General features: G+C 26.6%; 1 protein-coding gene across 1 annotated transcript; it reads right to left on the bottom strand.

The window, feature by feature from the left end:
* Nucleotides 1-3086: 3086 nt before the first annotated feature.
* On the bottom strand, nt 3087-6034 carry LOC129990504 (glycine-rich protein-like). The gene is made up of 3 exons (XM_056098162.1): nt 5981-6034; nt 3969-4236; nt 3087-3176 (listed from the first exon to the last, which is right to left on the bottom strand). Exons 1-2 carry the CDS (start codon nt 5993-5995, stop codon nt 3982-3984), a joined length of 270 nt encoding a protein of 89 aa, XP_055954137.1. The 5' UTR covers nt 5996-6034; the 3' UTR covers nt 3087-3176; nt 3969-3981.
* Nucleotides 6035-23045: the final 17011 nt, after the last annotated feature.

Genomic DNA, 23045 nt, shown 5'->3' with positions numbered 1-23045 from the left:
GTTTTGTCTAGTGTAATAAAGGTTAAATAAAATGTCGACTTTTTTTTTACTTTGTCAGTAGGACCATATCAGCCTCCTAGAGACAAGAAAGAAAGAAATCATGTTACAATTGTTTATGTTTCCAAATGACCAACAAATTGTTATTTTGGAACGACAGCACTCATAGTCAGAGTTTTTTAGTGCCAATTTGTAAAGATAAATAACCTAAATAATAAGAATAATATATTCAAAAGAATTAGATTTGAATTTCTAAAAACAATATATTTATCACATGACATTGTCTTTCAATTGACGATGAAAAAATATCAGCATAGCAATTACAAGAATATAAATTACTCGAAAGGCAATCAGAAAGTAATTATATGAATAAATATTCCTTCAGAGAAATTATTAACTTTATAAAATAATACAATAACACATTAATAAATTTTTGATAAATTAAAAAATGCGCATTCAAGTTTATTAAAGTAATTATTCAAGTTCATAATTATTAAAGTAATTAAGTTAATGCATTTTTATTGTTTTTCAAACAGTATCGCTGTTACCCGATCTGAAATCTTCAAAGTAAATACATTTGAACAATTAAATTAGCATTTGTTTTAAGATAAAACAAGCAATTTTGGAATATAGTTTGTTATTTCTTTATTGCCTTGATATCGGTATAATATGAAAAAATAAATTATCTGTAAATATCAAGATATGGCAAAGAATTCAAGGCTTATAATCGGAAACTTTAAAAATTCTAAAGAAAGATAATTATATTTTGTTAGCACTTTATTGTCGAATTTTGAATAATTAGTGAAATTCTTTATAAAGTGATCTTATATGAATAATTTGAAGAACAACGACAAATGATTGGAAGAGACTCTAGACCTCAGAAAGAATGCCATGCTGAATACTAATACACATTAGAATATATAAAATAGGAAGTAAAATTTTTCTTCGTCAAAATACTAGCGAAGCGATTAATGTGATTTTTAAAATTTTTAAATCCTGGATTATTTATTCTGCCGATTCAAATAGCAAGATGAACTTAATAATTATATGAAAAAAATATTCTTCAAAGAAGCAATAACTTTCTGAAGCAATGCAACAGAACTTGCATAAATTTTTAATATATCAAAAAATATGGAGGTCAAAATTTTAAAATTTTCATCTAGGTTCAAAATAAATAAATTTCTTAAATTAGATTAGCACTTGTTTTAAAATAAAGCAAAAAAATTCAAATATAATCTGCTTGCCACTTTTATTTCATGGTGAGTTTCAGAAAAAAATGTTGTCAGTGAAATATCCAAAAAATAAAATATGGCATTTATAAATATATACTTTAAGAATTTTAAGAAAATATATTGAAAAGTAATCAAAATTTGGTAATATTTTTATACTGAAATTTTGAAATAAAAAGTCAAATCAATACTACTGAATCAAATATGTTATGTTATATAATATAGAAGCAAATTAAAAAAAAAAGAAACGAAGAATTCTTGGAACATACAGAAAAAATGACACATTAAATGTGAATGCATTTTATAATGGATAACTTCGTATAAAATATATATACAATTTAAATTTTTTTTCAAACTTTTGTTATAATTTTTTTTCAAACTTTTTATTAGAAATTTCAAAAATGCATGCAAAGCGAAATTTTCTTATCTTCATTTTTTATTTATGATTCTCCATCATCATCATTATAACATCATATAATAGAATGTTGATTAGGAAAACTTATAACAAATATCCATCTCACTAAAAAATTTTCTCGCAATCGCAGATATATAAATGCTTAGAATTTTATTTATTCGAAATCAGCTCTAAGTTGGTATCGAAACTTTATTTAAATTTCATTAACATATTTCTCTTCGAAAATGTATTTATTTTCCTTAATATAGGTCAAAACGTTTCATAAGGAAACATATGTTCTTACGGAAGATCTTGATCTATATTCTTTTTCTACTATTAATATCAAGAATAGTAAGCATTTGAGTCGCATCAAATTCGATTGTCAGTGAAATACATTTATTAATACCTTAATGAAAAATAAAGTCTGTTATTATATCGGTTATTTCTCTATTTGCCTTTCTTTAAAAAAAAAATCCACATTTCTGTAACAATCGATTTTTTTATTCTTCCATTGAAAGTTAATTTTTTTTAACTACTTCAAAAATAAATTCTGTCTAAATGGGCTTGTATGTTTTATTTTAGTTTTCTCTTCTTTTTAATATTTTTTATTTGTTAATTCAATACTTAATTTGTTTACTTATTAATTTATTTTGTTTCACATCTTGTACGTGTTTTTTATGCTTACGCATGTTTCATATATTATCATAATTTTTCATGTATACCACTGATGATGATGCCGTGTCCGCTTTACAGTGGAATAGAGGTGCAGTAGTTTCTGAGGGCCGATGCCCCTGGGCACCGAGGGCAGAAGTCTGACTTCTAGCTTATATGAAGATGACACACATTCGCTTGCACAACCCCTTTTTACAGAGTGGCTCATTCACACACCTCACCCATACAGCACAGGGTGAGGAACAGCCATGCCCGAGCCAGGATCCGGGACGCCCAGATCAAAGGGAAGACGTTCTACCCTTAAGCCAGAACGCCGGCAATGTATACCACTTAAAATCATATATGTATTATGTTCACAAGCGAGTCAGGAACTATAGTATTTTTTTATACAGTCATGCTTGATATTTTTATGTGCTTTCTTTTAAAATTTTTCTACGAACAGTTTTCTTCCATATTTTCTGAAAAATTCCTTATTTATGCGGGTTTTGTATTAAATTTCTTGAGTTGCAATAAGTGTTTTTTTTTCTCAAAATTAATAAAATTTGCATCATGAAAAAAAATATATATGACTCATCGAACTCACTGGAGGGTACTCCAGAACCAGAAAATTTTTATGAGAAAATATCTAAATAATTATTTTCTGAAATATAGATTGATTTTCGAAAAGATTTTTAAATGAAGTGATTCATATGTAATATTCAAAACTGTAGGAGTATTAAACAAGATGAATAGGTAAATTGCTAGCTTCTGATGAAAATATTAATAAAAAAGAAACACAATTCAATCTGCAATAGTTTATTTATTTTTTACAGTAATCCTTCATTTTTTCTTTTTAGGATAACTGATTCATCGAACAAACATTTCTGGGGAAGATTTTTAAAATCCTGGAAAAAAATAACAAACATTGTTAATAATTAACTAAAAGTAGTTACAAATTATGTACTAAAGATTCTGAAATATTTATTTTAATTTTTTTAAATACTTTAAAAAATGTTTTCAGTTACTGAATATCTATGAAAATGTTTCAATACTTTTCTAATATTAAAAGATTCTTATATATTTTTATAATATCAGAACAATATAAGAAATTCGAATATCGTTAGAAAAAAGGTCCACTACAGATAATCTATATGAGAAAAAGATTTTAAATTTAAAGAAATACTTCTTATTTCTATACATAATGAATATAACTGCTTGATTACCTGTATATATATATATTTATAAAACGCATTTCACTTTTACATTTTTCTTTTAATGAAAGCAATAAGTAAGTGATGCAAATCTTTTAAATATATACTTATCATATTTCCAATTATTTTTTGAATAATTATATTTCTGATATATAATTGTTAAATATATAATTATATTTATATTGAATAAATATATCAAAATATATTTGGAATAATTTATTTTATTTAGACTTATGTGGGCAATGGTTTTAATGTTCACAAAAAATGAAATTCTGTCTTCATATTATCTTGTAAATAAATTAGAAAGTTTTAGGAGCAAAATATTATTAAAATTAGTAAAGAAAAAAACATTCATATATTGGTTTCCGTTCTTTATGTATAAAAAAGGGAAAAATCGTTTAATCTTATATCATTGGAATTTAAATGTTGGAACTGCCGTCTTAAAAATGGACAGTTATTTCAAAAATTAAGAGAGCAAGCACTTACTGATAACTGATTTTTAAAAGTAACCATAATAACCGAGTCCTCCCAAGTAGCCTCGGTATCCAAGACCATATCCTGCATAACCAAGGCCGTATCTTCCATAGTAGTTGTAAGGTCCCAAACCAAGTCCATCATACCCGAAATATCCGTTTCCGTATCCATAGTAATATGGTGCATATCCGTAGTAGCCATTAAATCCAGGAGTGTGGCGAATGACATCGACGCCGGTGGAGGCAAAAGCAATGGCTGCCATAGCCAAAACAAGAGCGAGCTATAGAAAAGAAAGAGTACATTTTCTTATTTTTCTTTCTGTATCAAGCAAATTAACACACATGTTACTGTTTTTTTGCATTAAATATTTTATTACAATTGTAAACTAATCATCTTAGATATTTTCCTGTTTATTTGGGGGAGAGGGGTATGATATGAATAGGAACAAGGCTGGGAAGTGTAAACACGGATACTAAGAAAGAAGACATACAATATAATGTAATATAGGAATGGAGTTCAAACTGATATATATTGGAAAACCGTACCTCAGATATCAATCGGAACTGATTTCCATTTAAATATTCAACATTCATGAAATGTATCTTTAGCATATTAATGATACAAATAGCCACTGACTAAATGTATTAGTATATTCTATGTAAAACTAATAGTTAACTATTAGTTATACATGTAATATTGTCTACATTTATAAGTAAAAATTAGCTATGCCATCAATCTTTTCAACTTTGTATTCGAGAATAATATGTTTTGGAACAGATGAATTTTATAACACTATATCCTCATGAAAATGATTATTTCAAAAGATTTTATTTTTGACAAAGCAGTACAAAAAATATATCGATTTCTGGCAGTAAATGTGTCCCAATTTAGAACAATTTATTTAAGACATACCATAGCTGGTAAAAATGCTATTTGATAAATCAACAAAAATTAGGAAAAAAATATATGTTTCAGCAAGTAGCAAAAGAATACACAATTCATGTAAATAGAAAGAATTCAGGATATTAAAATGCTTTACTTTCAAATTTTGAGATTCTTAGCAAAGAATATTTATTTATGACGTTTAAAAGTTAAATTCTTTTCAATTGTTTGAACTAATCTTAAATATGCTTGGATTACATTCAGGTATATTTGTAAATGCGCTCTGTAGTAATTTAAATACCTTAATTCTTTAAAAGATTCATCATTGACAACAATAATAAACAAATACATTGCAATGGATGCATAAAAATAAGAAAGAACAAGGCATAGTACATTTTTAAGTAAATTTAACTAAATAAATTAATAAATTATTGGAATGCTGCAGCTAAAATATTAAAGATTATGAAAGAAAGGGTACAATTCAGAATGTATTTGCACATATTACAGAAACGTCTCCTTATTTTCTCTGTAACCAGTATTCTTGAGTACATGGAATCGGCATTCTTCCATATTGAATCCTGTCCAAATATATCAATCACATTTTATTCTAGAGGCGTTCAACAGAAATTTAGAAGAAACATTGAAAAATTAAAGTCAGGATGTGAAATTTATTATTAATTCGAAGTTTATGACTTATAGAGTAAATGTAAAAAAAGAAAAAAAAAAAAAAGTGATTCTCCCGTACTATTTTTCAAACTTTTATAATGTTGCGAAATAATTTGCGACCGAAAATTCAGCTTATTATATAGAAATAGAAATAATGATTCTCGAAAGAACTGGAAATAAAACTAACAACCAATATCATTCTTACATGAATATTTGCATATGAAACTTCATCAAATAAACTGGAAGAAGAATAATGGATTTATAAAGGAATGAAAGTGTTATGTATTCTGAAATACATATAAGAACAGTCAAAACAAGAAAAAACACATTGCAGGTTAAACAATATTATGTTTAGCTGAAACAGAAAGCTAAAAATCGTAGATAATTTTTTTATTAATATTTGCTTATAAATAAACAATGAAATAATCTGCATGATACGGAATAGTTGAGATTAAATACAGAGCAGAAAATCTTACCACGGCCTTCATCATTTTGCAGCACTTGAAATTTCAAGCTTGTTTTAACGGAAGGTTTTGAGGTAACTGAGTTTGGCTTCAGTGTTTGCTTATATATACTCTGAAGATTTTGCTTGAATGAGTGCTTTTCAGTATTTAAAATTTTAACGAAGCATAAAATAAAGATAGATATTTGAGATTAAAACAATCGCATAAAATTATGTCTCGTTTAATATGAGTTTCACTGTAAACAAAGTGGCATAACTAAACTTTTATTATCGGTTTGAGAGATCTTCTGAGTCAGATATTTCTTTTTAGATATATATCTGAATAAAGATTTTTGATGCTTAACTTGAACTGAATTGCTAATTAGAATCTTATGCAATAAAATGTTCCACTTTTTAATATAATATTTATTTCTCTTCTTTATCTAGAAATTCGTAGAGTGGATTAAAATTATGAGATAAAAACTGAGTGTATAATTACTTTACTTAAATTTGTTAACTATTGTTAACTTTGTATTTCTGATTTAACGATTTTTAAATGCCTCTGTAATTTACTATCGATTTGTGAGCTAGATTTTTTATTAAAATTCTTTTATCTAGAATAAAATCTAATATATTTCTGCGGATAACTTATTCCATGTTAGCGTCGTTTCTAAATACATTTTGAAGCCTTGAAATAAATTTATTTTATAAAATATCTCTGATGAAGTATCGTTACTGAATGAAACATATAATCATTTAATAGTAGTTTACTCAATTCATAACTTTTAACGAAATAAATCTTTTATTGTGAAGCGCATTCAACAAGATAAAATTTTTGCAATCAGAATGATGCGTGATTTTTTAAACAATCATTAGCTAGAATACATTATATACAAGTAAAATATTTAATATCGATTTCTGAACTAGATTTACTGAAAATTACTTTGATATAAATTAAAAAAAAATTAATATATTTCTACCAATGATATATTCTAAATACATTTTGATGCTTTGGCCTAAATTAGTCTATCTCTCTCATATATATGAATATTTATGAAAAAATAACTCTCATGAACTATCGTTACTCAAGATAACATATCCACATTGAATAGTAGTTTGCACAATTCATAGCTTTTGATAAAGCAAATCCCATGTTATAAAGCTTATTTAATTCTATTCAATTTTTATGATTGCAAAGGTATGAGATTTTTTAAACAGATAACAGCTATAATGCATTATTTGAAGTTAAAATATTCAAATGTCACCAAATGTAATATAGAAAATTATCCTAATTTAATTATCTTTGACTAACTATTACTTATATCTTAATTCAATAAAATAAATGAAAAAATATTGGAACTAAATGTGAAATAGACGTTTTGATTAACATAATTTCTTATTTTATATTTCGGTCATTAAAAGAATAAACAAAGCTATACCACATGTCTGTGATCCATTTATAAGAAATGACGATTCATTATTATTCGATATTTATTTTAAAATATATTCTTATTACTTGTAATGGAATATAACTGCATTCTTAATGATTTCAGACATCCTCATAAATGTATAAAATTTTTGAAATATATTTAACTGGTATCAGAATTTAAATACTAGTATTAATCTCTACTAGAAAAATTCAAAATACTAAGAATTTAATATATTTTTTTATTTCCTATTACTTTTCAGGGGTTGCTTAATTAATGTGTAGTTGTTTTACTGAACTTGCATGTCGAAACTCATGGATACGATTTCCGATTGAAGACAACGATTTCTTTGACACCAATTGCTCAGACCTAATTATTCTCCATATTTAATATTTTTGATTGCATATTCGGTTGTACACGTGTCACAAACTTAATTCTATAGAGCTCAGTCATCGTGGTAACGGCATCTGTAGTATAAATCAAGTTTATTGCAGAAAATACCATCTTTGTTGCCATGTTCCTGAAGCATTTTGCTATGTTGTCTTGATTTATAGATCTATTTTTAATAACTATAACAAATCATTGATTATTTTACTTGATTATATTGTTCTTCAACATTAAATGAGAGTTGTCATGGCGAATCTTTGGTTCTTGCCCCAGTGCCTTATAAAGTTCCTAAAAACCTTTTTCCTTTTTTGAAAATTTTTCAATAATTGAAACAAAAAATAAAATGTAAACTATTTTATTTTTTAGTTAAATGTTTGAATAATTCTTTTAGCCTTGCATATTAGATGTAAAAAATAATATTTATATATGCGTATCACACTTTGCTCATGACAATGCGATATCGCTAGAGCAATTTTGAGAGTATTTTAACCGGCGTTGGATATGTTGCAAGAAATTTAAAAAATTCGAATGAATTATTGAATGGACCATCTAGCTGAAAGTGGTTGGAATTGGATTGGAGGTGAAATTTTCATTTCCCTATAACTTTCTTAAGATTGAAGATAGATGCAGAATTATCGTCTCAGAAGGACAAAAAATATTTTGAATTAAAAATGTTATCATAGTTGGAATTGCTTGGAAGTTAGAAGCTAAAAAGGAAATTTTAAGCTCCAAATTTTGACTGCTTTTACACGAAAAATTTAGAACATCAGTTTTTTAAAAAATGAATTAAAATGCTTGCTTTTATTTAACATCCATGCTTTGAAATTATCTAAATGCCCGTGGACTAAGTATTAAGAATTTGAATAAAATTGATAAAGTATAGAAAGAGAAAGAATCAATGGCAATATTATGTAATAATGATTAGCTTAAATATATCAATAAATTAGGCATATTAGTTCTTTTGAATATATTTTATTATAAACTTTATCTTGCAAGAAAGAGTGCTATTGTGTTTGTTTTATTTCTCTGGTACAAACAGTAGAATCGACAACCAAATATCAACAACCAAAGGCGGATTCAATTGTTGCCAAAAACTATCAAAACTTGCCAAAATAATTAATGTAATTAGAAAAAAAAAAGATTAACATTCGTCAACTTATTGTCTTAAAAAAGTTGCAACTTGTTGCCATATGCTGCCATGTACCTATAGAAACTTTCAGTACTTTCTAAAAAATTTCAGAAATTTTCAATAACCTATATATTGTAACAAGCCTATATTTGCATATTGTTTTTATATACATTGTTTCTTTTGAAATATATACTTAATATTTTCAATAAAATTGTGGTATTGCTATAAAATAATTTCTTTTTTTACTTTAATATCTAATATTTCATTGTCACATTCTCGTACATGAAGTATAGAGGGATTATTGTGATCATCAAATAGTAAATAAATAAATAAACTTCAGATTTTGTTAAATGCTTTCGTTTAAGACTACTGTGATTTTAAAAATCATATTTTTGACATTATGTTTGTCTATAAATATAATAACTCGATGCACTTGAGATTAACGAATGAAATTTGATATGTTAGTTTGACCAAATTTGTAGATTTCTTTGAAATTTTGATAGAAATCCATACACAGGAAGTTTGCTTGGCTGTTTGATTGAAAATGAACTTAATAACCACGAAACGCACAGATTTATGTAGACAAAATTTGGTACAACGATTTCGCACCTAAAATATAGATTCGTATATGTAATTTTGAATTGAATTTGTGAAACGGCTGACCGCATCCATATATATTGAATAATTCATAAACACAGTGATTTAAATTCATGAAAAGCAGCATGATATTTCGTGTTTACAACAATAGTTCAGCGTCAAATTTTGGTATCAATCGATTGGCAAAAAGCTGCTCAAAATACATATTCTCATGATAGATTTAATAAAAATTTTAGATGGTTTATAAAGGCATGTGTTTTATGACAATCGTTCACCAACGCCAAGCAGGATATTCTTGGCCGTACTCAAGGTCCAGAATTTTATATGGGTGATAATTTAATTGGAAAATGTGTGTGAATGTTTCCGGAAGACCAAAAACGCTGGCTAATGGCTAAAGATTGAAAGAGTTTAAAAAAGAAATTTAGTTGGTAATTGAATCTACTTTTGTCCTCCAGCGTGCCGAGATTATTTTTTTTTACTAACAAATTGCAAGAATACATAATTTTTCTTAAATTAACGAAAACTTTGTAAAAATAAAAATAAATATTTGACAGCTATTGGAGAAATTATAACTTTTAATGTATGGTATTTTAGAATATCTGTTATTGAAATAATTATATAAAATGAAGTAATTAAAAGAAATAAGATATATATAAATTATCAACAAAAATTATTTAACCGAAAAGGCAATACGGTAAAATACACGCACATATTCTGGTTTTATAAAAAGGTATTTCCGATTAATCATGTAAAGAAGAGAAAATTTGCATGGTTTGATATGAAGAAGCTTCATTCCATTGGAAGCGAACAAAAAGTCATAATGAATCAAACTCGTCTTGTCAATGAAATGCATTTATTAATACTGGAATGAAAATTACTGTCATATCGGCTATATCTTTATTTACATTCCTGCAGCAATTGAATTCGTATTCTTCTGTTGAAAGTTAATTTTTTCACATTACTTCAATAATAAATTTTGTGTAAATTGACGTATATATTTGATTTTAGTTATTTTCATAAATATTTTTTGTTTATTAATTCAATACTTTTCTAGTTTATTTATTCATTTATTTTGTTTCACTTCATGAACAGATTTTTTTATCTGTTCAGTTTACGTATGTTTCATATATTATGTTTATTTTTTCTTCATGTTTTTATTTTTTATTCAAGTGTACCACATAATATTAGACTCGTAAGCAGGTCTGGAATTATGCCATTTTTTTGCGCAACCATTTTTGATTTTTTTTATATAGTTTTAAAGTTTTCATCCGAACAGTTTTCTTACGTGTTTCCTGAAAATCGCCTTACTTTTGTGGGTTTTGTAATATATTTCTTGAGTTACAAAAAGTGTTTTTATTTTCGTGTCTCTAAAAAATGACATATAAATTAATAAAATTAGTATATTTCGAAAAAGAAAATATGACCCGTGGAATTCACCGGAGCACCCTCCAGAAGCAGAAAAATTTGGTGAGAAAATAACTAAATTATTATTTTCTGAAATAAATATTGATTTTCAAAAAGTCTTTTCCATGAAGTGATTGTTGAGAAGTCTATGAGTGTTGAAGCAATATTCTAGTAGGATTATGAAGAAAATAATTAAAAAGAAACACAATTCATTCAGCAAAATTTTATTTATTCTTTACAGTAATCTTTCACGTCTTCATTTTTTGATAACTGATTCATATGATTCCTGGAAAGAGAAAAAAATATTTTTTTATTAATAAAGTAAAAAGTAGTCATAAATTTGCACTGAAGATTGTAAAATATTTATTTTAGAAGTTTCTTGAAAGGCCTTTAAAAATATTTTCAATCACTAAATGTCTATGGAAACGTTTTAATACTTTTGTAACAGCAAAGTCTGCTTATATATTTTTCTATAAATAGAACAATGTAAGAAATTCCAATTTTGTTAGTAAAAAGGCAGATTGCAAAGAATCTATATAAGAAATAAATTTGAAATTTATAGAAAGGCTTTTTTTTCAACATCTGCTGAAACTAATTGCTTAGTAACTTGAATACATAACTGAAACGCATTCTACTCTCAGATTTTCTTCTAATGAAAGCAATAAATAATGCAATAAATGTATTTTTATCATATTTCAAACAAATTTTTTGAAGTACAGTGTATCAAAATATATTTGGAATAATTTATTTTATTTATACAAGAATGGGAAATGGCTTAATGTTAATGAAAATTATATTCTATCTTTTTGTCATGCTGTCAAATAAATAGACATTGCAAAGTTTTTAAAAGAAAACATTATTAAAAGTTACAAAAAAAAATATTGTATAGAATTCTATATTTTAAGTTTAAAATAAAAAAACAAAAATTCATTTAATCATATAAAATTGGAATTTTAATGTTGGAACTACAGTCGTTAATATAGAAAGTTAATTAAAAATTGAAGATAACAAGTACTTACAGATAACTGATTTTTAAAAATAACCGAGACCTCCCAAGTATCCTCGGTATCCTAGACCATATCCTCCATAGCCGAGGCCGTATCTGCCATAGTAGTTGTAAGGTCCGAAACCAAGTCCATCATATCCGAAATATCCGTTTCCGTATCCATAGTAATATGGTGCATATCCATAGTAGCCATTAAATCCGGGAGTGTGGCGAATGACATCGACGCCGGTGGAGGCAAAAGCAATGGCTGCCATAGCCAGAACGAGAGCGAGCTATAGAAAAGAAAGAGTACAATTCTTATTTTTATGAATCAAAATAATTATTATACACAGAATAGATGAATTTAATAATCTTACATCTTCATGAATAAAGATTATTTTGAAACAAGTAGTACAAAAAGTATATCTATTTCAGGCAGTAAATGTGTCCCTATTTAAAATGATTTAAGATAAAATATAGATGGTGACAATTCTAGTTGATTAATGAACAAAAATGGGGGGGGGTGAATGTGACGTTGATGCGTGGCACAAGAAGAAATATTTCTTAGAAATGGAAAGAATATAGGAATATTAAAAGTGTTTACTTTTAAATTTTTGTCTCCTAACGGAGATGATTTATTAATTAAATTTAAAAGCAAAATTCCATTCAAAATTTTTCAACCAATCTTAAATATGATGGGATTATATTTATAAATTTTTAAATCCTCCCTGTTCTATTTGAAACCCCTCCATTCTCTAAAAGAGTCATCATTAATGAATTCATAACCAAATACTTTGAATATTTAAAAATAAAAAGGAACGTAGCATAGTACATTTTTTAAAGAAATATAGCTAAATTAAGTAATAAATTGCGCGAAATTTGAAGCTAAAAATAAAAGAATACAAGAAAAAAAGCATAGAATATATTTGCACTTTATTTGCTCTTTATTTTCTCTATAACTAGTGCTCTTGACTACATGAGATCGACATTCTCCAGCATGGAATCCTGTACAAATATATCAATCAAATTTTGTTCTAGAGGCTTTTCATAAAAATTTAAAGGAAAAATCAATAAATTAAAGTTAGGACGTTAAGTTAATTATCAATACAAATTTAATGAGTAATAGAGTAAATGCAAAATGAGTGATTCACCAGCAATATTTTTTTTCTAACTTTTATATTGCAGCGAAATGATTTGCTACTGAAATATCAGCCACTATACAGGAAAGGGAATAATGGATCTACAAATAAGTGAAAGCGTTGTGTATTCTGAAAAATACAAAAGAGTAGTCAAAATTCGAAATAAATATTTTGCAGTTTCAAGCACCTTATTTTTAATGACGCAGAAAACTAAAAATCACATATCATTTTTGCATTAATATTTTCTTATAAATAAACAATGCATTTATTTTCTCGATACGGAATAATCGGGTTTAAAAGCAGAATAGAAAATCTTACCACGGCTTTCATCATTTTGCAGCACTTGATTTTTTTCTGGCTTGTTTCAGCGGAAGGTTTTGGGATAATTGCTGTTGGCTCTGTTTTTTCTCTTATATATACTCTCTAGATTTCGCTAGAATGAGTGTTTTGTTTCATTTATCGTTTACAGCATTTAAACTTTTAACGAAGTATAACATAAAGATAGATATCTGAGATTAAAACAGTTGCATAAAATTATATCTCATGTAGCATGAGTTTCATTGTAAGCAGAGTTGCATTACTAATGTTATCAGGGATTATAAGAAAATAATAAGAAATTCTGCGTCAGAAATTCTTTTTTAGATATAAATCTTACAAAAGATTTTCGATGCTTATCTTGAACTGAATTGCTAATTAGGATATTTTGCAATGAAATGTGCTGCTTTTAATGTAATATTCATAAATAAATTCAGGGAATGAAGTTTATTGTTGATTGAGATAAAAATTGAGTGCAAAATTCGCATTTTTAATTAGTTTATTACATTTTTTAAATAAAATTCTAATTTTAAGATTTTTAAATACCATTTTATTTAATATCGGCCTGTGAACTAGATTCAAATCAAAATACTTTGATCTGTATTGAAAAATTAATATTCTTCTCCGGATAACTTATTACATGTTAGTCTCGTTTCCAAATATGTTTTGTTTCCTTGGAAAAAATTCATTTCAAGAAATTTCCTTCATAAACTATCGCTGCTGAATGAACATTCAATAGTGGTTTGCACAATTCATGTCTTTTAATGAAGCAAATTTCTTGTTATAAATATCATGTAATGCTGTTCAATTTTTAAGATCACAATGGTCTGAAATTTTTAATAAAAATGAGCTAGAATGCATTCTATGCAGTTAAAATATTCAGATTCCACTCAATGTAAAATAAAAAATTGACCTAGTATAATTTTCCTGTTTATTCCGGATAGACGTAAACTCGGGAACTGCCTTCTAAAGAACAATATAGCTTGGCCTCCTTATTTATCTGCCTTTGTACAGAGTAAACCATCTTTTATTTCGTTTTGTATATATATTAATAATATTTTTACCCGTATGATTTAAACTTTACTTCAGTGTGTTTGCCTACATATATTTGCATATATACTTTTGTATTTGTATTTTGAATATTTTATTTGATCATGCTTCTTCAATTGTTTTATATCATCTACTGTATGTTTCAGTTACTATGTGAACAATTTTGTTTCATTTTTGCTTTTGTTTGTGTATCTACTTGTTTTCCCCCGTTTTTCTTTTTACTTTCTTTGCATTTGTGCCTGCGTCCTTATGTTTGAAATTTATTCTACTGTCAATTGCGTACTGACTTAAATCTGTAAGCCTTGTGGTATACTTGTTGGCACACAAGGAGTTTATACATTGAGAAAAAAACATATTTTTCTTGTCTTTACGAAAATATTATTTATGTCTTAATTCATTAAAATAAATAAATAGAGGAAGTTGTTACAGAATATGATATAAAAATTTTATCCAACTAATTCCTTAATACATTTTTTGTCATTAAAAGAATAAAAGAAGCCATGTGACATATTTGCGATCTTTTTGTGAGAAATGAAAATTTATTATTATTCGATATTTTAAAATACTTTCTTATTTACGTGGTATTTAATACTCACTGCATTGATTGATGTTTTCAGAATCGAAAAAAATACTTTCCGAATTATTTAGCATTAAAATTTTTCCATACAGATATATGAAATGTTTAGCTTATATTTAAGTGACACCGTAATTGCAATACAGACAATAATTTCTATCAGATTAATACAAAATATTAAGCGTGTAGCATAGATTTTATTTCCTGTTAATTTTTATTGGCTGCTTAGATAGTGCGTGGTTATATTACTCACATCACATGCAGAAACTAATGGATGAAGTTTCCTATTGAAGTCATTGATTTCTTGACATTCCAAGAACCAATTGAACACACGCAGCCTATTTATTCTCCATAATTAATATTTTTGATTGCTAATTTGGTATATTGTGCACGTGTCACAGTCTCAATTCTATAGAACTCAGGCGTACTGATAAGCGTGCTATATTATCATGGTGATGTCATCCACATTTACAGTGGTTGTAAGTGAATAGTTACCACGATTCTAGAAAGTACCAAGTTTTCTGAAGTTTACGGTAACTACCACAATACTAAAGCTTTTGGCTATAATGTCCTGATTTATAAAATATCTTTTAGTAACTATTAGTAAACCACTCATGATTGTTACTTAACCTATAGTGTACCTGAACAGTAAATGGAGTTGACATATCGAATTTTTGGTTCTTGTTCAGTTCCTCACGTAGTTTTTAGAAACAGCGATCCACTAGTTTATGTTTAAGCCCTAGTTTTGACAATTTTTATATGAACAGTTTATGGTGCTAGTTTTAAAAATGAATTAAAATTTTTGCCTTTATTTTATTTCCATACTTGGAAATTATTTAAAGGCCCGTCAACTAAATGTTAAGAATTTGAATAAAATTAAAACGAAAAAACATTTAATAGCAATATTATGTTTAAATGGTTAGCTTATATATTTTAAGAAAGCGCACATATTTCAGTTCGTTTGGATATAATTTATTATAAACTTTATCTGGGGAGCAAGAGTATGAGTGTGTTGTTTTATTTTTCTGATAAAACATGAGAATCGATTTCTTTCTGGCGAAGATGGAATAATTTTTTTTCAAAAACTATCGCAATTTGCTAAACTAATTAATATAATTTAATTAGAAAATAAGGTTAACATTAGGCGGCTAATTGTGTTAAAAAAAATTCAACTTAGTGCCATGTAATAAGAGAAAAGTTTGGAACTTTCAAAAAAATTTCAGAAGTTTTCAATAGTATTAATATTGTAATTAGTCTATTTGCATATTATTTTTATAAACTTTGTTCTTTGATATTTGCAATGAAATTACTCGATTTCAATAGAAATAGATTCCTTGTTTGCTTCAGTGTCACAAACTCGTACACTAAGTACAGAGAAATTATTGTTATGATCAAAAAATTCAAACTCGAGATTTTGATTTCATGTTCGCCATGCTACATCAAACTCTAGATTTTGATCATTTCAGATTTCTCTAAGTCTGAAAGACATATCTTTGGCATTATGTCTGACCCTCTGTCCACGAATATGATAACTCTATACACTTTCAGATAAACGGATGAAATTATATTTATCGACTTGAAACCAGATTTTTTCTCTCAAATTTTGAAAGAAATCCATTCACAGGAAGTGTGTCTGCCTGGTTCTTTGATTAAAAATGAACTTAATAACAACAAAACTCAGAAATTTATGTAGGTAAAATTTGACACACCGGTTTAGCATTTAAAATATAGATTCATATTCGTAATTTTGAGTCAAATTCGACAAGCAGATGTCTGCATCCATGCAATCGCAATATTTCATAATCATAATGATTTAAATCCTTGAAATTCAATATGATAACCCATAATTATAAAAAGAGTTCCCTGAAAAATATTGGTATCGATCGGGTGGCAAAATGCTGTTCAAAATGCATATTCTTAAGATAGATTTAATAAAACTTTTAGATTTTTGAGAAAGGCCTATATTCCATGAATATCGTTCACAAACGCTAATCAAGGTTTTCGTGACAGCACCCAAGGTCCAGAATTTTATACGGGGATAAATTAACTGGGGAATATGCGATAAAGTTTCTAGAAGACCAATCTCACTGGCTTTTGTCTAAGGACTGAAGGAACTTAAAAAGGGTAAATGGTTGATAAATGATCTATAAATGACCTTTGCCGCCCAGCGTACCATTTTTTTTTCCACTAGTGCATTGCAAGAATCGGTAAGAGTAAACAATTTTTTTTATTAAATTTGCAAAAACTATATAAAGAAAGAAAAGAAATAGTAGACACCTATTAGAGAAATTGTATCTTTTAAGGTTTGATGATTTAGAATACCACCTATTTTTTCAATTAATACTATAAAAAGAGTAATAAAAACAAATAATATATATGAAAATTATCAGTGAAAATTGTTGAGTTGAAAAAGCCTTACGACAAAATGTATTCAAATATTTAGGCTTTATAAAATAATTGTTTCTGAGTAATCATATAAAGAAGGGGAAATTTGTGTGGTATGATATGAAGGAGCTTGTTTTCATTGAAAGCGAACGAATGAACAAGCGTCTTGAAATTGATAATATAAATCATATATATGACATTATTTTTACCGTTTTTTTACCTCTTTGCTGCATATTATCATATGATAATAGTTATTTGCTTGTAAAGAAATTTCTTTGAAATATGACTCTTTACTTACTTCTTTATTTAATGACTCTGTATCATGATAATAAATAAAATTACATTGAAATTTAAACTCAGAAAACAATACAAAATTATACTATCAAGATAAATATAAGATAAGATAAAAGGTTGTAATAATGAAGAAATTAAGGTTTTCGAAATGATAGGTGTGAAGTAAAGTTTTTATAAGAATCAGGAATTTTTTAAATACAAAATCAGACTGCCTAAATTAGGAGAAACATATAACGAAAGATGAAAAACTAAATATTATGTGCTTTTGTAACAAAATACATTCTATTTAAAGAATATAAATGTTATATTTGGTAAACATGCTGAATCGAAGAATCGAAATATTTTCTTGTGAAGATTGTCTGATTTTGTATTATTGTATCATTCGCAGAACAATCCAGTTTTCGTTTCATGTTCTCTCAGGTCTCCCATTCGAGATGAAGATTTAGAACCATTGCCTCAATAAATGTCTACAGTAAAATAAAAGTAATGCTTTAATTTTTTCAGCATGTATATGATTTGAAAAATAAAGTTCAAAAAGCAATAAAATTGTTTTTATTTTATTTCATCTTTACAGATATTGACAAAGTTTTGGTATTCTCCCAAAACATCTCCAAATACTTTGCTTTCACTAGATCTCTTTCTCCTGTTCCTAAAAAATATATAAAAAACTGTTTAGTCAATGAAATATATTGAATGGTTGAATATAATTTTTGCAAGCAATTATTAATCTTGATACAGTAGTAGATTTAACTGGAAAATTTTACAAATAAAAATATATTTACTTGTTATTTAAAGATGTATTAATTTATAAACTGTAGTTTTTTTAATTGATTTACAGATGAATTGTGGAAATTTATCCGTTGCAGTTTCAATAGAAATTAAATTTTAAATGAAGATTGCTGCATTTATATATTACCTTTTACAAGTAAGCGTCATAGCCATATCCGAAACCACCGTATCCTCCAAGACCACCGTATCCATATCCTCCAAGACCACCATATCCATAACCTCCATAGCCACCATATCCGAGTCCATATCCGCCATATCCGAGTCCGTATCCGTGTCCTTGTGCTTTTCTGAAATATCTGCTGCTGATTCCGTGGCCATGGCCATGGTGGCTGTAATGTGGAATGACATCCAGGGAGCAAGTGGCGATGGCTACTAAAGCCAAAACAAAAATCTGCAAAAATTGTAGAGTGTGTTAAAAAATTATTTGATGTACTTATGAAAAATATTAAATTCATCCAGTAATCTCATTATTCATAGAATCATTTCCCATGACAGATAAACATAATTACTAACATCTCGAAAATTAAAACTCGACATATATTACAGATATTTGTATATATAATATTTCTGCGTAATATTTATAATCTTTTCATATGAGAAGTATGATTTAGTCGGCAAAATATGCTTATTCGGGTTTCGTAATATGAAACCGAGTACAATCATTCATATAAACATGAATCAATTTCTTTGTATGGATACGGCATTCAGGTATTGAAAAACATTTTCAAGTAATATTTTATTTATAATGTTCTCCTTTATATCTACATCACCTTTCTCGGGATTTTAATTTTGTACTTCATATAATAAAATTAGGCTAATATTCTTCCGTATTTTCACAGGTAATGGAGAGTTTTTTTTCATGATTATTATTGAGTGCTGCTTTTAATGTATTTAATTCCTCCCCCCCCAAAAAACAATATTTAGTGAAGTGTTTAATGATGACAGGACATCACGATATTTCAAATTAAAATTCAAACTTTCAATCTTGATACTGTCTTGAGAACGAAAGGATTACATTTCATCAACAAGGAAATTTAAACAATTCTTTGCAGTTAATAGAAATTCAAAGTTTATAATTTAAAAATTCTAATAAGTCTGTAGGCCAAGCATGATTTCTAATTCCAAAATAATACTATATAAAATTTTAAATTACTAACAAAAACTTTAAAAAGCAAACGAACTACCTCTCCCAGTATAACAACATAAAATAAAATATAATGCATTACACTTTCTTTTGCAGAGAGATATTTTTATTGGTATATAATTTAATTTATCATTTAGAAACAAAAAGTATTTTAGCAATGAGAAATGTAAGATATCTGATATATTTGCACAGGCTTTACACACAAAGAATTGATAATATTTGAATCCTGAAAAAGTCATCCTGAAAAAACATTTATTAGCAATTCATAACAGCGATATATCCGCTTGATTACATTTTATTTATTTATTTTGCAATAATAGTTTTTATTTATTTAATAAATTTTATGAATCAAAATAAATAATAAAATTTGTTTTCTGAAACTACTATTTATGTTCATCTAATCTTAAAATAAACCTTAATACATTTGTAACATCAAATAAGCTAAATACATTTAAGGACATTTGCGCAAAGAGCAGATATTTTTAATAGAAAAGAATACGTTACCATAATCTTCATCATTTTCGTAATTTTATTGAGATGTTAATTTTAACTATATTTTTCAATTTTCGAACAAATTGCTTTTATACTACGCCTTGTTCCGCTTCATTAATAAGGTATTTTTGATATCTGTGTCAATTTACGGTCAAAGGGAACTCTTGAAATTTCATGGACAGTTTATTTTAATCCTGTGTTTTTCAAGCATGAAATATTACATTTCATTTCTTTTATTGCGCCTATCATTTAATTAAAACGAATTTTCAATCAGATAAATTTGAGTTTGCAATAAATTTGAGATTTTTATTTCTATGTAAGAAATTTTTTTTAAAGTAATAAATATTGAAATACAAATCTTGTTGTTAGCTGATATTTACTTTGATTATAATTTTACTTCTTAAATCAATGAACTGCTTCCAGGAATTTTACATATTAAATGATTATATGCAAAATGAATCGGTGAATGCTCTCGTATTATAATGAGTTTAATTATCTTATTCTGTTATATTTTTAATAAGAGAATTTTGAAAATTAATAAAAATTATTAATTGGAAAATTCTAAATTTTTAAAATCTTAATATTAACGTTGAAATTTAAAAATTGTTTGCAATTTCGCCTTTTCATTTTTAAACTTATTATTTTAAAAATCAATAACTAATTTAAATTGAGATTTTCTTTAAGTGCATTCGCTTGGAATACTTTTCTTAAATTAAAAATCATAAAATTTTTATCTTATATCTAATTCCTCTTCCATAAAAAATATCATTCAATTTTTTTCATCAAATGACACATGTTTGATTCGATGCGTAATTATTTTATAAACGAGAGAAAAATAGAAGTAGCAAAATTAAATATCGAGTATTATTTTTTTGTCTTTGTCTCTTTTTTTAAAAGAAAAAAATATTCTTGTATATATATATATATATATATCTAGATTTAAATATATATTATAAGATATATATATATATATATATAGATTTAAATATATATTATAAGATATATATATATATATATATATATATATAGATTTAAATATATATTATAAGATATATATATATATATATATATATATATATATATATATATATATATATATATATATATATATATAAATGTAATGATATTTTAATTCTAATTTCAATTTAATTAATTTCAAATGTTAGATCTTTTATCGTTTTTCTTTCTAACATTTGAATTTACTGAAGGTACTGATGGAGAATTTTAATTTAATAATTTAATGTATCGATTGTCATCATGGCTCCTGCGGATAATTTTTAAACCATTATAAGCAGTCATGTGGTTGTAGTTGGAAACGAATGCTTTAAATGATCCAAGGCAATGACATAAGACATTTTAACGACATCAAATTTTTCTGTAATCCTCCTGTGAATTTCTGTGAACCCCCTATGAACCATATTTATTGGTATATTCAAAATGCACTAAATTTTTAAAGAATATAAATTCAATCTTTCTCGAATTATTATTTTATTGCACATGAATTATTATTTTCTCAGTCTTGGAAGATGTATTCTAAATTTGAAAATTGTATCCAGAAAAAAATCTTTTTTGTTTTACTCTGCTAATTCTGCATCGATATGCCTCATGGATGAAAATTTATACAGATGAATGTGTATTAGGAAGATTTGTACCAATTATCCATTTCATTAATAAATTTGTCTTCTAATATCAGACATTTAAAGGATAAGAATCGTTTTCTAACTTCAAACAAAGTCAGATTCTAAATGTTATAAAAAATGAAAACATATCTAAGCTTCTTTAATACATTTTCTGAAGAGCTTTTTCTAATTTTAAACAAAAGCAGTATCTAAATGGTTTCAAAAAAGAAAACCTATCTTAAATAATTTAATACATTTTCTTTTGATTATGCTTTAGTATATTGGTCCATGATGTCAAAGATTTAAAACATATTGCATCAAGCATTTAAAAAAATGTAAGCTTTAAAAATTAAAAAAAAACATCTAACATTGCTTCCTAAAACTGATGGGCAGAACATATCAGTTTTTGCTAAGAAAAAGGATTTCATTTTTTCACTATAAATACCTTTTTAGCTCTAATGGTAAAGGTGTGCAAAAATGGGTTGTATTCTGTGTAAAATTGAGTTTTATATTGTGTAAATATCTAAATTTGTTCAGTCAACATTTGCTTTTAGATCCATCTGTCTTTTTTTATTTGTATTTTATACCAAGTTTTGCTGGCTTTTATGAGTTTGATGTTTGGATTTTTTTTTGTATTATACGCATATTTCTTAAAAAATTTATCTCTTCCAAATATCTTGAAACGTTCCTTAATTATTTTGTTGTTGTTGTGACATAAGGCACTTTATAAGCCCGCTGACTGTCAGTGATTTAAGCCGAGTGAGCGTCCCCCCCCCTTTTTTTTATCAGTAGCGCCAAATAGGACCAAAAATATGCCTTAGCTACTTCAAGTGTCAGATTCACGGCACAGCCCCTTTTAACAGAGAGCACATTCACACACCTCACAGATAAAACACAGAACAACCATGCCCGAACAGAGACACGAATCAGGGAAGTCCAGATCACTGGGAAGACGCGCTACCCCTATGTCAGGACGCTGGCCCGTAATTATGTACCTTAATTAAACCCTATAATGTAGTTCGTGCTTTATAATAAGCTTTTTTCTTGATACTTATAAATCAATATAATGTGCAATATGTGAAGCAGTAATATACGTTAACTCATGAAAATAACATGGTTTAAAATTCATGCCCTTTGCATAGTAAAATAACGCATAATTTTTGAAATATATCTTTATTTTCGAAAAGAATAAAATTATTGGTATGAAATTTTCATAATTGAAATCATTTAATTTTCTTTAAATTCTCTAAAATATATTACCAAATGAAGAAGCACAATTCATTACAAAATATTATATTTTATTTCTTAACAAGTCTTCTTTTTTCACCATTTCGGATAACTAACCTTGGTTATAATTTTTTTTTTTTTT

Source organism: Argiope bruennichi, chromosome 2 (genome assembly GCF_947563725.1).
Source record: "Argiope bruennichi chromosome 2, qqArgBrue1.1, whole genome shotgun sequence".
NCBI lineage: Eukaryota > Metazoa > Arthropoda > Arachnida > Araneae > Araneidae > Argiope > Argiope bruennichi.
The sequence above is the reverse complement of the archived record's forward strand: the minus strand, read 5'-3'. Positions and strand labels throughout refer to the sequence as shown.